The 15,320-nt window shown below is 49.1% G+C and overlaps 1 protein-coding gene across 6 annotated transcripts in view; it reads right to left on the reverse strand.

Annotated features, from left to right (window-relative positions):
- The window catches only part of MED24 (mediator complex subunit 24), a 34,917-nt gene extending 21,302 nt beyond the window's left edge, over positions 1-13,615 (reverse strand). For 2 of the 6 annotated variants that reach the window (XM_043503322.1, XM_043503321.1), the window contains exons 1-10: positions 13,388-13,536; positions 12,628-12,766; positions 11,913-11,999; positions 8,662-8,744; positions 8,043-8,081; positions 5,661-5,734; positions 3,277-3,500; positions 2,490-2,601; positions 1,536-1,686; positions 990-1,103 (exon numbers count right to left, since the gene is read on the reverse strand). In XM_043503322.1, coding sequence (XP_043359257.1) covers positions 990-1,103; positions 1,536-1,686; positions 2,490-2,601; positions 3,277-3,500; positions 5,661-5,734; positions 8,043-8,081; positions 8,662-8,744; positions 11,913-11,999; positions 12,628-12,757 — 1,014 coding nt within the window. In that variant the 5' untranslated portion in view covers positions 12,758-12,766; positions 13,388-13,536. Of the gene's footprint in view, positions 1-989; positions 1,104-1,535; positions 1,687-2,489; positions 2,602-3,276; positions 3,501-5,660; positions 5,735-8,042; positions 8,082-8,661; positions 8,745-11,912; positions 12,000-12,627; positions 12,767-13,364 lie in introns of all 6 variants that reach the window. The other 4 variants (XM_038385447.2, XM_043503323.1, XM_038385448.2 and 1 more) reach the window with 4 other exon arrangements.
- Positions 13,616-15,320: the final 1,705 nt, after the last annotated feature.

A 15,320-nucleotide genomic window follows, 5' to 3' on the forward strand; every position in this document is an offset into this window, starting at 1 on the left:
CCCCCGATTCCCTTCACACCTGTCAGTCCCACCGGAGATTACTGGGGACGAGATGGAGGAATACGAAGTTGGAATGTGTTGAGCTTGTTCTGGGGTCAGTTCCCGTCCACCGTCCCTTTTTTACAAAAAGCGGACAAGAGCTGGAACAGGGGATCCAGGGCCATAGGCTGCTGTTTACACTGGGGAGGGGGAAAAGAAAGACGCTAAACACATAACCTTTCAGTCTGCCAAGGACAAAGGAAGAATGTGAAAAAGGAACAGCACCAGGGTCTTAACACAACACTTACTCCCCCTCTGATCAAACCCAGACAGTCACTTAGCATTTATAAAGCATTCTGCAAGGCTATCACCCCTGCTTTACAGATGGGGAAACTGAGGCAGATATGGCCAAAGCAACATGGCAGTGCTAAGAACAGAACACAGGTCTCCTGGCTCTGAACCCTGTGCTTTAACCACCATCCCCACATTGTACACCGGGACCAAAAGCTCCAAGGAAAAAGGCAAGAGGCATGGGGGGGAAGGAGGCAGAGAACCTACTAAGATTTGAACCTTGGGATCATCTCTCCGTTGCTGAGCCAGCTCTTGGCTGACAAATAAGATCAGGGCATCTCTGCATACAGCTGGATAAAGTCAAGCCAATGTCATATCCCACAAGGGTGTAGGTTCTCCATTAAGCCAAGACCAACTGTGCCCCACAGCCAGGAACAAAGTGATACAAAAGCTGTTTTGCTAACTAAAATAAACCTGACAAATCAATGTTTGGTGGCTTGTGTAAAGGGATGCTGCCTGCGGGCTCAGCCTCCGAGCCTGCAGTTTAACATGATCTGTACAGCTGGGGCATGAAGAGGGTCCCCGGTTGTGAGGGGATGCAGTGGGAGAGGAGAGGTAATTGCTCAGCCAGGTTTTGGCACTCAGGAGGGTTCTGGGGGAGCCAGGCAGCGACAGACTCCGGACTCTCGGCAAGGGCGGGATGCAGGACAAGGGGTTACCTTAAGGAAGGTGAAGGCCGTCCATTTCAGCTCCTCCGTCCCCTCTGGAGACTCGATCAGGCCCACAAAGCAGGCTTTCCAGATCTCCAGCACAAAAAGCGGTGAGGGAATGCGCTACAAGTGGGATGGAACAGATCTCAGACCCAGAGAGTCCAGTGCATGCCACCCCCTCCACACACACACACCCTACTTCATGGGTCGTCAGCGGGGATCGAACCTTGAGCCTCTTGATTTAAAAGCAGGTGTGTCTGCCTCTTGAGGAGTAACCCCATTCTCCAGAGGCAAAAGCAGACTCCTAAACCTCCGGAGGGAGTCATACTTCCCTGCATTTCTTGCGAGATCAGGGGCCAGCCTCGGCCTCACCCCTGTCTGTGCAAGCCAGACACGAAGACGAGAAGTGACCTGCCAAGGCCAGACAGATTCAGCACGACAGCTGGGATTAGAGCTCAGGAGTCCCGGCTTCCAGTCCCACTAGGCCACACTGCCACTCTGAGTCAGGATTCACCCAGGAGAGGGAGGAAACAAGCTGCTGCTCCTTCACTGTACCTGCATCCGCTTCACCATCATCAGCTGTTCCACGAGAGGCTGGGTCTCTCCCGTGAGGTTCATGGTTCCTTCCAACAGCACCACGGCATGCACGGTGGGGAAGCCAGTTTTGTTCAGCTGCTCAGAGTGGGCCGAGAGCATGGTGGGTATGCTGCAAAAGAAGAACAGTGGTAATCAGGCAGGGGGCTCAAGTGATGCTGGAGGAGACCCTACACCCACCAGAGCTGAAGGTCATTGGGTTTCAACCCTCCCCTACGCTGCTTCCACGTCTGGGTCATGATGGGCGACAGCCCTTAGACTCTTCTCTGGTTTGACAGATGAACCTTAGGGCACTGGCTAGGTCATTGGTGTTTAACACCCTGGGCTATGGGCAGTCCTAAGGCTTGTCCACATGGGGCAGCGAGTCCAGAATAAGGTCAGGTGTGAGTTTAAAGGTCTGGCTATTCCGGAATAGTTCCCTGCATGGACACTCTTAGTACAGAACAGAGTCCACCTGGACGTTATTCCAGAATCGTTATTCCATTCATGTTCCCATGTAGACAAGGCCGGAGAGTTAAAGGGGGAGGGGCTGCTGAGGGGGTATCATGAGGGGGGCTTCCAGCCTGGGACACAATGGAGTTCCACCTAGCCCTGCATCTTCCCTCCCCCGGCCAGCTCCCAACAGAGGCATGGAGGGGCAGGCCAGGCTGCACAATGGGCACAGGAGATGCCTGGAAGGCATATGAGGCTCTCTGGCCATCAGCAGAGGAGCTGGGACCCATACGAGGGTGAAAGCAGAGTCCACAGGCCTCAGCAATGAGCCTGCCTGGGCTGTGCCAACGTGACCCGCCCACTCGTCCCCCAGTGCTGCTCCCATGACTACCCTGGCTGTCCTGGCCGACAGGCAGAGCAGGTGCACGGACCCCCCACCAACTTGTAACCCCAAGCGCATGGAAGGCAAGGCAGTGGGGCTACCTCTTGATGAGGGAGATGCACTCGTCCGCCTGGCTGTGCAGCTGCAGGTTACTGAGGCTGCTCAGATTCTCCCCCAGTTTGATCAGCGACTGCTCTATGGTGCTCCACGAAGCTGGAAGGAAAGGGGAGGGGGGTGGAACGCAAGATTTTCAATGTAGGGATCCCAGGGAGTATATGAGAGTCCCAGTAGGTCTGTACAGCTGAGAGGTCCTGACAAGGGCTGGGATTTGCCTAGGAGCCCAAGGGAGTAGGCAGGCAAATCCCATTGGATTTCAGTGGGAATGAGGTGCCTGACTCGCACAGGGGCCAGTGGAAATCCCAGCCGAGATCTGTACTGCCGCAGAGCTGCTCTGGGACACAGCTCGGCTTTGCACAGCACCCTCTCCAGGCGTGCTGGGGAAAGTCATACCGCAAAGGAGCGAGTCCGCAGAGCCATTAGCTCCCGCGGACTCCTCCTCCGGGGCAGCGGGGACTGGAGGGCTGGCAGCGCGGGTGTCATGTCAGGGAGCAGGTGGCTACAGCGATTGAGACGGCAAAGGAACTGGGGCTGGAGCAGCAGGGACAAAGAGAAGGCTACAGGAGGGGGAAGCAGTGATGGCAGGGCTTGGCTGAGCGGGATAAAGGAGAGGAGGAGTCAAAGACAATCTCCCAGGTGATGGAGAGGATGGCAGCAAGAGAGAATGGGAGGAAAGCTCAGAAGTTCAGGTTTGACCATGGCAGAGCCACCAGCAAGATGAGCCGAGGTGAGGTGAGGGGGTGGGACGGACAGAGTGGCCCAGCAACATACACGTCTCCTCCAGCTTGCCAATGTGAATCAGGGCCCGGTTTTTGGTGCTACCCAGGATCTTCTCCAGCCGCTCCAGGCACATCTTCAGCTGGTTCTCAGCAGCTGCCTGTTCCAGAATCTCTTTGAACTTCTCCGTATAGAAGGCTGCGCAGCGCAGCATCCAGTTGAGGGCGCTCATCAGGGCCCGGCACAAACCAATGCACTCCTCTGCTTTGCCATGGCAGCTGGGGGGGGGGGCGCAGAAGAAAAGATTAGGTTTGAATGTCTCATTATGGGACCTTCCCCTTATTCCAGCTAGCCAGGCTCCCCCACCACCGTAGCATCCAAACACCTAACAATCCTACAAGAGTTAGGTCGGCTTAACTACATCAGGCAGGGCTGTGAAAAAACCACACCCTGTGCAACGTAGTTACACTGACCTAAGCTCTGGTGTAGACCCTGCTAGGTCCATGGATGAATTCATCCGTCAACCTACCTACCACCTCTTGGAGAGTTGGATCTACTATAGTGAGGAAAGAACCCCTTCCGTTGCTGTAAGAAGTGTTCGCACTACAGTGCCACAGCAGCACTGCTGCAGTGTTTCTAGTGTATACACACCCAAAGGGAGATGCTCAAGGTCACACAGAGAGCTGGGGAATTGAACCCAAACATCTCAAGTCTCAGCCCTGCATCTTAACCACTGGACCATCCTTCCCCCTATTCATATTGGTTGAAACATGTGGCTGAATTTCATCCACCTGTTGACTGTTTTTCCCTCCTCAACTCACACAAAGCACTTTGTCACACTTATAACCTCCAGTATGGCTGAAAAATCTCACCATCACGGGGTCTTCCTTGCTTCTCTGGTCTTTTAATCAAAGAGATATACTTCTCTAAGCCCGCAATTGAATTATCTTGCAAAAAGTGATCAGCATTGATCGACACACTATGGCATGGGAGTTCTCCTTCTGGAGCACAAATCATTTGGTTCCAGAGGTTTGGATCTAATTAAATGGAGGATCAAATTAACCAGGGACTGGATGACGTGGCCAGCTTTGTATCTGGCCAGCGGCAGCTCCTTGTCAACACTTGGTGACAAATTAATATTAATTGTTGCAATTCTGCTTCAGGAAATAAAAGAGTAGCTATTTCCACCTTTCTACCCCATCTATTCACTCCCCGGCACGCACTAAGCTCAGCAATACCATTGACGTCTTTAAACAGGTTTAGTTGGGTTTTAAGGTAAACTACAAGCATTCTGGGTTTTTGAGAAACTGTTTAATGCCCCAAATCATCAACAGAACATCAGCCCCTCGCTCGCTCTCTGGACACAGCCTCAGCTGCACCAACGCAAACGCTCAAGGTTACAAGAATGGCCAGGTGTATCCAGAAACAGAAGTAGGAACGGCTGCAACAATGAGGTGCATTGGCAGTGCTGGGTGTGCACGGCCCAGGACCATGGAGCAGGAGGTGCTGCAGGTGAGGACTGAGATGCATTAGCAGGGATATAATCCCTCAAATGTATGGGTTTAAACCTACCTCTAACTACTGGGGATCAGGAAGGAATCTTTCCATGGAGGCAGGTTACTCCATAATGCCAGATGCAGGATTTCTTGTACCTTCCTATAAAGCAGGCACTGACCATGGGCAGCAACAGGACCCTGGCCTGGGCGAGCCACTGGTTTGAGCCACTCTGGCAATTCCTATATTCCTTGTGTTTAGCGCAGCTGTGTGGGGCGTCCAGGACTGGATTAGCAGGGGGGCTGGCAGTCAAGGTGCACAGGCAGAGCTGAGGGAAGCGACCTGCCCAGCTCCTACATCAGGGGTTGCCAAACTTTTGTTCGGTATGACCCCATTGTAACAAACCATTTCCTCCTGGGACCCCACACAGCAGGACGATGTCATTTTCAAGAGAAAAACGGCATCTCTGCACAGCGTGGCCTCGCAAACGCCATAGGGAGGCCACGTTGCACGGATGATGCTATTTTGCTCTACAAAATGGTGTCCTCCACGCAGCATGACCTCTTACATATGGTGCATGTGAGGTCATGCTGTGCAAAGGATGCTACTTTGTAGAGCAAAATGGTGTCCTCCACGCATCATACATGGGAGGTCACCAAAGGCTTGTCTACACCCCAGATCGGCGGGCAGCAATGTAGTGTAGACAAGCCCCAAATATCATCCTCCATACACTAAGGGATCACTCGACCCTACTCGCTGATGGCACGACCCCATTTGGGGGTGCGACCCACAGTTTGGGAACCACTGTCTCACATATGCACTACTCCTGGCTCATCAGTGTTATCGATCTTTGCCTTTCAGGGACATTAGAGCAACTCCTCCCACAGCATCATCACACAACCCTTCAGAAGAGAGCACAATGTGACACGACAGCAGCCTAATACCTGAGCCGATCACAAAACATATCCATGATCTCCAGCAGGGACTGGACGCAGAGATCTCGGGAGAAGTCATCAAACTACAACACAGGAATACAAGGGGATTTTAAAACCAGACGCGTTGAATATAGATCTCAGTTTTTAAAAAGAAACATTAAAAGATAGTGTGTGTCCCACTCTAGGATAGGACAGGGCTCCCTGCCAATAGTTTTTATTGGCAGCTAGTTCAACAGCTACTCAGAAATGAAGGCTGTATTAACAGGAATGTTATAGGCAATTACACAAAGTAATTCTACCACTCTACTCAGCACCGATAAGACAGTTCTGGGCACCATGCTTCAAGAAAGATGTGGACAAATTGGAGAAAGTCCAGAAGCGAGCAAGAAAAAATGATTAAAGGTCTAGAAAACACGACCTATGATGAGAGAATGAAATAAATGGGTTTGTTTAGTTTGGAGAAGCAAAGACTGAAGGGTGACATGGTAACAGTTTTCAAGTACGTAAAAGGGTGTTATAAAAAGGAGGGTGATAAATTGTTCTTCTCCACTGAGGACAGGACAAGAAGTACTGGGCTTAAATTGCAGCAAGGGAGGTTTAGGTTGGACATTAGGAAAAACTTCCTATCAGGGTGGTGAAGCACTGGAACAAATTACTTTGGGAGGTTGTGGAATCTCCATCATAGGAGATTTTTAAAAACAGGTTAGAGCAGCGATACTCAGAGCTCAGTGGTTCAGGAGCCAAATTAGTGATCAACATTACCCAGAAGAGCCACAATCATGTGAATTCATTGTCTCATTTACTATAGTACTACTCAGATTAAACAGTATGACAAGGGGAAATATTGATATATATAATTTTCATAGGAAATAAATTAATAACTTAGTGCAAGTTGATAACTTAATTGGTTAACAACATAGTTAAAGCCTCCTGATTGGTTGTTAATTAAATCACACAGGGTTTTAATATGTGCTGCAAAGTGCCGCAGGATACGCTTTAAATAGCCACTTGTGGTTTACGAGCCTCGGTCTGAGTATCACTGGGTTAGACAAGCGCCCGCCAGGGATGGTCTAGATAATACCTAGTCCTGCCTCAGTATAGGGGCCTGGACTCAATGACACATCAAGATCTTTCTAGTCCTACATTTTTATGATTCTAGGTCAATGTTTCTCAACTGGTGGGTCGTGACCTGTTGGGAGGGGATCATGAAAGGCAGTCAGGGGGCTACCAAGGGTTGGAAGTTTTATTACAATCTAAAGCAAAGAAAATCTCACTCCCCCACTGCCCGCATGCTCTTACCCTTCACGTGATCTCTGTCAACCTCTCGACTCTCACACACACAAATAAATATTAAAGCATTATCATCATCGATCCTTTATTCCCTTTATTTCTATAGTAAACATAAGGGGTTGTGAAAAATATCTGACTGAGAACAAGGACTCCCCACTTTAAAAAGTTGAGGAACACTGATAAGGTAACTTACTCTAGCAGACACTAGCAATCTTTCACATAAACCACTTTTAACTCATAGCACGCTGTTCTGGGAGTGCATTTCCCTCTGTCACTAAAACACAACGTCTCCATGGGCAGATTTTCAGAATGGTTCATTGCCCAGTAAGAACAGCCAGTCTGGGTCAGACCAAAGGTCCCTCTAGCGCAGTATCCTGTCTTCCGACAGCGGCCAATGCCAGGTGCCCCAGAGGGAATGAACAGAACAGGCAGTCATTGAGTGATCTGTCCCTTGTCGTCCACTCCCAGCTTCTAGCAGTCAGAGGCTAGGGACACCTAGAGTATGGGGTTGCATCCATGACCATCCTGGCTAATAGCCATTGATGGACCTACCCTCCATGAAGAGTGGGAGCTGCTGGGTGCTAAGTACTTGTGAAACTGACCCTTCATGTGTAACCTCAGGTCCTGGGACATTTAATACAAGTTACACTGGCTAAGATGTTAAAACTGCTCCCATCAAGGAGAAAAAACACTATTCTCTGGCTATGACACTGCATTAACTGGCAATGCTACATCCCAATTTTGCTGGTTTTAAGTATTAACCTCTGGATTCCCCCACCACTGCTGTGAAAAGGATGTGCCAGCATGTGGTTTTAGATGCGTCATACACACGTTAGATAGATTAGGCTTTTAAACCTGCCTCGCAAGGAACTGCGCGCAGTTTCCCAAAGGAAAGGCAAAGTGATCTCTTTCCGCTGATGGAGAACAACCTGTTCCACATAGCAGAGACACAAAAACAATCTGTTTGGTTGTGCCATCTGATCATTGCTGACTCAGCAAAGGATGTCATTTTCCGCTTGACCTATATCTGGCAGGAGTTAGTGGGACAGAAATGGACACAGATTGTAGGTAAAATGAAAGACAGCATCCGTCAAGATCTACCTTACTGATGGCCATCAGGACGGTGGAATAAGACACCATCTAGGAACAAAAAAGACAGAGCAAGAAAGTTATTAGCTAACATTTTAAAATGCAATTGCTGTTGCCAAGGAATAATGAGGTCATTTTATAGCTGCTTGTGTCTTAAAAAGGGGCTTTGGCAGTGACCCAGCACAAATTTAAACAGACATTTTTAGGTGATCCCTGATTTGCTTTACACAAACTTCACATTAAACTACAATTTTAAATAACAAGCGAAGGAAAGCAAGAGTGTCTGGCAGCTGAGGAACTATCTAGAGGGAAAGAGATCTCTATGCCCGCCTGTATGCACAGGTCACCTCAGAAGCTTTATTGCTTTGGCATGTACTGATCAGAGCGACACTCCGCCACTATCTCCTTGTAGAGGAGAGAAGCATGATCGAGTACCGCACTGGGAGACAGGAAATTCTGAATTCTAATCCTGGCTCTCCCACTCAGTCCCACTGTGGATCTAGACAAGTCACTTCACTTCTGAAACTTGGTTTCCCAGGAGCAACAAGTCCCCTAACTCAGGGTTGGGAAGGTTAATTCATCACTGTCTGTAATGCACTTTGAAAAGGAGAAGTGCTACCGAGGTTGTTACCTGGGAACTGATTGCATATTTCAGGTAGGACAAGATCAGTGGGTTGGGTGATGGGCCAATCATGGCCTGTTCAAGGAGAGCTTCTGCAATTAAAACAAGAAAGGCCGGAGATTTTAGTTCAGCTAACACATGATCTCTCATTGTCAGCACATCCCACAAGCAGGAAAGGAGACAAAGAAAATATTGCTGATCCCAAAGATTTAGCACAACGCCTTCTTTAAAATAAACGAATCCTACAACTGTCAATTCCCAGTAGCAGAGGACAATAAATAACTTAGGAAGCATAAAGTATCCTGATGCTGACTCAGCTTTTGCAGAGAAGCTTGGGCCAAAATGGACCCCACTGTCTGCAAGTTGCTGTTATCAATGTGCATTACCCCTCTTCCAACTTACTGGGGCCCAGTGATCTGGGAGAAAACCTCCGCTTACACACATCTCTTGGATGCTGCCACAGCTGGGCGGCTTTTGCTGTTGGTTCCTGAACTCTCCAGGCCTAGCGAATGGCCCCTCTGCTGAGAATGCCCATGCAATTTGGGTGCCCGCTTCCCCTGGCAATCTTCCAGAGCCTGGGTTTGGCAGCTCATGAGTGCACTGCATGTCCTATCTGTTCAGTCAAGCTTTTAATTGCCCATTTGAACTACTGCAGCAGAGCACGGAGGCTGCCACACAAAGACAGATCCATATTTTGCAGCATTTGTTTTAATTAGTCTGAGGCACCCAGATGCTGGAGGTGGAAGCTGCCATTTGGGAATCACTAAATAAGTGCATTCCTCACTTTCTTGGGGGGCAACCGCTCAAAAATAATGCACCAGTCTGAATCCCCAGACAATAATAAATCACAAGCTCTGAATCAGAATTGTTGGTTGCAAGACACATCCTAGAGCTTGCTCAGCAATTGTGGACACTCAGAAACTAAATGCATCTTTCTGCTCACCAGAGAAATCTAATGGTAACTTTTCCCCTTCCCATCATCCTGTAACCAGGGAGCATGACATAACCCAGGCAAGACATTATGATCCATTGCGTATGTATCACTACAGCTCCGCCAGACACTGGGGCTGTTCTGGCATCTCGCTACCAGATTTTTTCCTTCGGTTTTTGGATTTGAAAGCAGCATCTGAACGTGAAAAAGGACCATTCTAGGGCTAATGCACGGTGGGTTTAAAGGAAATCACCTCATCCGAAATTACGAACAAGAGCTATTCCAAAGGACAAACAAGTCCTCCCTGGACTCCCCCAACCCTGTCATCATTTGTATTATGGTAGCACTGCTAGAAAACGCAATCGAGACCAAAGGCCCATTTTAGGGACACATCATAAGAGACAGTCCTTACCCTACACAGACAAGGCAGGCAGTGGGTGAAGGGAATACAGACACACAGTGAGGGGAACAGACTTGCCAAGGCTGCACAGCAGTGACAGAACTGGGGCTAGAACCAAAGTCTCCAGAGTCTACCTAGTGTCTTTCCGCTGCCTCCCATCCCCTTGCCACCGACACCACTCAGGTTAGCTTCTTCATAATGGGCAATCACTGGTTCACCCGTGCTGCCTCATTTCTACAGAGAGACTCTGTTATAATTGATATGGACCAAAAGTTTCAAATCCAGGAGCCTAAAGTCAAGCTCCCGCATGCAGATTTAGGCAACGACATGGACGTGCCCTGAATGTCAACAATTCTGAACGGCTGCAGTTCCCCCTGCCGCAACAGAACTGAGGTTACATGGCTAAAACTGGACGTGGAGCCTAACTTTAGGTACCTGGGTTTGAAAATATTAGCTACTGTGCCCAAACAGTGCTAAATACTGCAAAGGCCTAGAACTAGGCAGTCTCTCTGCCCTGAAAGAGCTTATCATCGAAGAGGATAAAGCGCAGACAAAGGAGTGAAGGCAGGAAACAATAGTCAGAGAGGTGTGTAGGGCTGGGAGGAGAAATACACAGGGGGGTGGCTGAGCTATGAATCAGGTTAGTCTCTCGATACAGGTGCATTTTTAAAGTTACAATTTTCAGAACTTGAGGGGGATGGGGGTTAGCCATAGCCTATCATAATGATATCTGAAGAATTTTTATCTTGGGACTGATTTGCAGTACACGATAGTTATAACTGGTAACTCAGAGTCACAGATCTTCCATGTGGATCATGCGGTACCCAGTAAATTCTTTTGTATGACAAGTATCAGATCACGCAGGACTTTAAAAACAAAATCTATTCACCACTGGTGAATGGGGAGCTTTCTATAATTAGGGGGGGGGCAGTACTAAATTATACATTTCTCCAGCTCTCAAAACACTACCTTTCTAATCCTTGTAGATGTAAAGAGCACGCTCCAAATATAAATACAGCGTTGTCTTCCTGAGCCTGCACACTGCCTCAGTCCTGCTGCTGCTGCTCAGAGCTTTTCCAAGCAGCAGCTCAGCAAAAATAAGAGGACACTAATCAGTTTCACAACTGTGAAAATAATCATGGACATTTTACTCTTCTGCTGCCCAAGATGGCTAACAGCAGAAGCAGAAAGTGGAGCTACTCACAAGGGACAGCGACTGTAGTAGAAGAATACACCCTCTGCAGCAGCTGAGGAGATGGGGTTGGTAGAGTAGAAGATACCTCACTTTACAGTAGGCTTGCAATTGAAGGGCAAGCAAAGGAAGAAAGACGCAGAGCGGAACTCTTTTCCATCCCAGCAGGCAAGGTAAGGCTTCAAAATTTAGCAATTACCCTCTAGCCAGAGGGTGAGATTATAAAAATGGTACTCTCAGGCAATGTCCAGGCATAGCATTATAGTACCCTACTTCTACCCAGCAGATTTGAGCTGCACTTTTCACGCACATCGCTGGGACCTTACTGGTGTCTACTCCTCTGGCCAGTAGCTGTCTGGTAAATTCTGTAAGCCCTATGTTAATGCACCAATAAAGAACTTTAGAAAGGAACAGAAATGGGATCTCACAAGTGCAACAGAGAATTCCCCACCCCTCACTAAACAGAAAATGGACCCAGATGAATGGAATTGCATGTGGGGAAGATATGATCTTAGGTTACGGGAGAGCCAACCCTCATCTAGCATAATTAGGATGTTCAGTCCAGGTCTCCATGTTGGTTTGAATGGGGAATATTTCCCTTGAAAACCTCTCCTTTACATCAACTCAAGAACAAGTGATTTGTGTTCATTTACACAGGGCTTTCAAACACACACCACACGCAGGAAAAACTAACATGTTACCATAATTGGCAAAAGCCTGGCAATTATTTTACCTATGTATACTCAGCAGGTACGAACATTTAGCAGGATTTGTGTCAATCTCCCTTCTTGAACTGGGATGAGAAAAACAAATTCTGATGGTATCTGTGGGTCGGAAAATGCTTTACGTTTTTTAATAAACAATAATCCCGAATACTTATAACAACAGAAACACCTAGTTCTTATACAGCACTTTGTATGCACAGATCTTTAAGCACTTTACAGGGGAGATAAGGATCATAATCCCCATGGTACATGTGGTGAAACTGATGCCCAAAGGGATGCCCAAGGTCTCCAAGCAAACCAGCAGCACAGCTGGGAAGAGCACCCAGATCTCTTGAGTCCCAATGTAGTGCTCTATCCACTAAGCCATCCTGCATCTCTCAGTGTCAGTAATAGCTCAGCAAGTTATTGCAGCCAATAATCATGCTCTATACCCCACTCATCCTAAGATTTACGTACTTGGCTTTAAGCACGAGTAGCCCTAGTGAAGGGCTCCACTCGTATATAAGTCTTTCGAGTGCAGGAGCCTTCGTTTCCAAAGTTTACTGTTGGGGAGTTTTTCAGCCCTGATAAGTAGGGCAAGTTTACACGCTAGCACAGAAATAACACTAAACATAATACAAATGCAGCAGTCTGCTTTTCCGGATCATATGTTTGTCTCACTCTGTACCACACACATAACACAGACAGACACGTGCACCCAGGCAGTCAAAGAAAACAAAACCCTGACCTGCCAAATTAAGTATGTCCCACGTGGCTCCTTTGGGGAAGAATTTCTTCATGTTTATGGCCCACTGGTAATCACTCCACCGCTCTTTCCAGGCCTGGAGAATGGCCTGCTTTAGATTGACAACCTTCATCTTTCCGTTCTGAAAGGGAGAGACAGACGATACAGCAGCTTGTTCACAACAGCATTTCTCACCCATTCCTCTCATAGATTTAGCTCACCCACACACCTCCCCTGGGGCGCTATAAATTAAGCACGCCTTTTATATCTGTAATAAAAGATTCACTCAGAAGGAGGCAGGGCGGCCTGGTTCACGCAGGAGGCTGGGAGCCAGGACTCTGCGGCTCTATTCCCATGATAAGGGGGAAATGGCAGAGTCCACCGGCTGGAGCAGGAGCAAGGGCTCCTGGGTTCTAGTCACACTGGGAGGGAGCATAGGGTGCTGGGGGGCAGGACTCCTGGGTTCCCTTCCCACTCCCAGATCGAGGGGGACAAGTGGTGGCCTAGTGTTTGCAGCAGGGGAGCAGGAGCCAGGACTCCTGGGTTCTGCTCACAGCTCTGGGAGGGGGCGGCTCCTGTGGCTAGAGGTGGAGGGGTGAAGCCCCTTACCCCCCCCCCAGTGGGGCAGTCCCAGGGGGAGGGGGTGTGAGCACCCCTTTAGCTTGCTTATGGGGGAGGCGCCCCCCCCCGGAAACACACCCAGGATCTCTCCCCCCGACCCCCCCGACCCAGAAACACACCTGGGGGGAGGGGGCTCCCTCACCTTCCAGCCCTTGCAACCAGCCGCCAAACAGCACCTCCTTCAACCCCTGGGCTCCGCCATCTTGGCACCCACCAACAAGTCCTCCGCTGATTGGCTGGAAGAGCGCCGCGCGCCGCGGAGCCTGCTGGGAGTGGTAGTTTTTTTTTTTGCAGCAGGCTGCACTAACGTGGGGCTTCCCCTGGCTGCCCCGCCAGAGACATCGGGCCGCCCCTCTGATCTGGGCGGGGTGGGGCGATGCACGTTTTCCGGCCGACACACAATTGTAGGATTTTTTTTTTTACTGTTATTTGGGGGGTTATTTATTTGTTTGTTTATTTATTATTAGATTCCTTCGCCAGTTGGAATCTATAAACAGACATTTGTGCTGGTCCCCGGCAGCTTGCGGAGAAATAGGGCTGAATCCCCAGGGTGGGCGCTGCAGCCAGAGGGGCTGTGACCTGCCTCCATCCCACCCCGGGAAAGATTCAGCGTGCATCGTTAATTACAGTTATTTACCGTACTCTTCTTACCGTAGTGTGCGCCAGGTGCCAGGCATTTCCCAAACACCCAGGAAGGCTGGCACCCGCTCCCAGTCCGAGTTGTCTCTCCTCCAGTCAGTGGTTTTCAAACCATGGCCCCCGAGCAACCGGCTGGGCGCTGGCGTTGGGCAGAGCTCTGGGTAGGGCACGTGGGGCATTGGGGTCGGCTGGGCTCCCCTCATTTCCAACTGCTACACCATGTTAAAAGACGTGCGACATGTTTAATAATTCACTCCATATTAGTTTCCCCAAGCAAGCAATCACTCTAGCAACCACAAATTTCAAAATCCATAGATTCAAAGGCCACAAGGGACTATTGTGATACATAATCTGACCATCTGTGTAACACAGGCCAGAGGACATAAGAGCAGCAATACTGGGTCAGACCAAAGGTCCATCTAAGCCAGTATCCTGTATCTTCTGACAGTGGCCAGTGCCAGGTGCCCCAGAAGGAATGAACAGAACAGGTAACAGAACAGAATGTCCCCAAATAATTCCTAGAGCAGCTCTCTTCGAAAAAAACATCCAATCTTGATTTTAAAATGGCCAGTGATGGACAATCCCCCATGGAAGTGATAGGAAAGAAGGTGGGGGCCGGGCCTTGGGGAAATGAGAGGAGAGATTTCCTTGTACTCCCCTATCTGTATCCATCTGTTGTCTCTTGTATTATACTTAGATTGTAAGCTCTTTGGGGGAGGGATTATCTCCTTCTTGTGTGTCTGTACAGAGCCTAGCACCATGGAGGGATGCTAGGGCCATACAGATAATAAATAAGAAGATGAGGGGGGAGGGCTATCCACAAGAAGGAACATTTGGGAGTCCCTTTCCGAGATACATTGGAATACTCCAGTATTTGCACCAATCCTTTGCACTTCTTTACACTTATTGTAGGGAATGGTACAAATACAGAGGTACCATTCTTTCATTCTCTGGGACAACTGGCAGGTTAGTAAGGGGAAAGTGCTCTTTTTCCAACCTGGCGCTCACATCTCTATCCAAGCCTTCTGGCTGAGGGAGGCCATCTGAAGGGGCAGACCTGGCAGATGGTTTTGGATCATCTTCATTCCCTTCCCCGTCTCGAGGGGATGTGGCAACACTGGGATGGAGATACTCTGCTACTGCCATACGCACAATCAAAATATTTGTGCAAAGCCCCAGTTTGACTCACATGTGGGGACCCGTTGTCTACGCGGGCCTCACCAATCAGATCAAGGCAGCGTGTTGCATCCTGGGACCTGTCTCCAAGGGCCTCCCCAATCAGGCTTGAGCTGAGACATGTTCTCCTTGGGAGCTGCAGCTGTGTGTTTGAGGAGGAGCTGCAGCTGGCAACCCTGGCACTGAAGACAGAATCAAAGCCACTCTCTTGGCTACCCATTCCCCATCCCCACCCCCTTTGCTGTTTAATGCTTAGTTGG

Source organism: Dermochelys coriacea, chromosome 27, assembly GCF_009764565.3.
Source record: "Dermochelys coriacea isolate rDerCor1 chromosome 27, rDerCor1.pri.v4, whole genome shotgun sequence".
Taxonomy (NCBI): Eukaryota; Metazoa; Chordata; order Testudines; family Dermochelyidae; genus Dermochelys; species Dermochelys coriacea.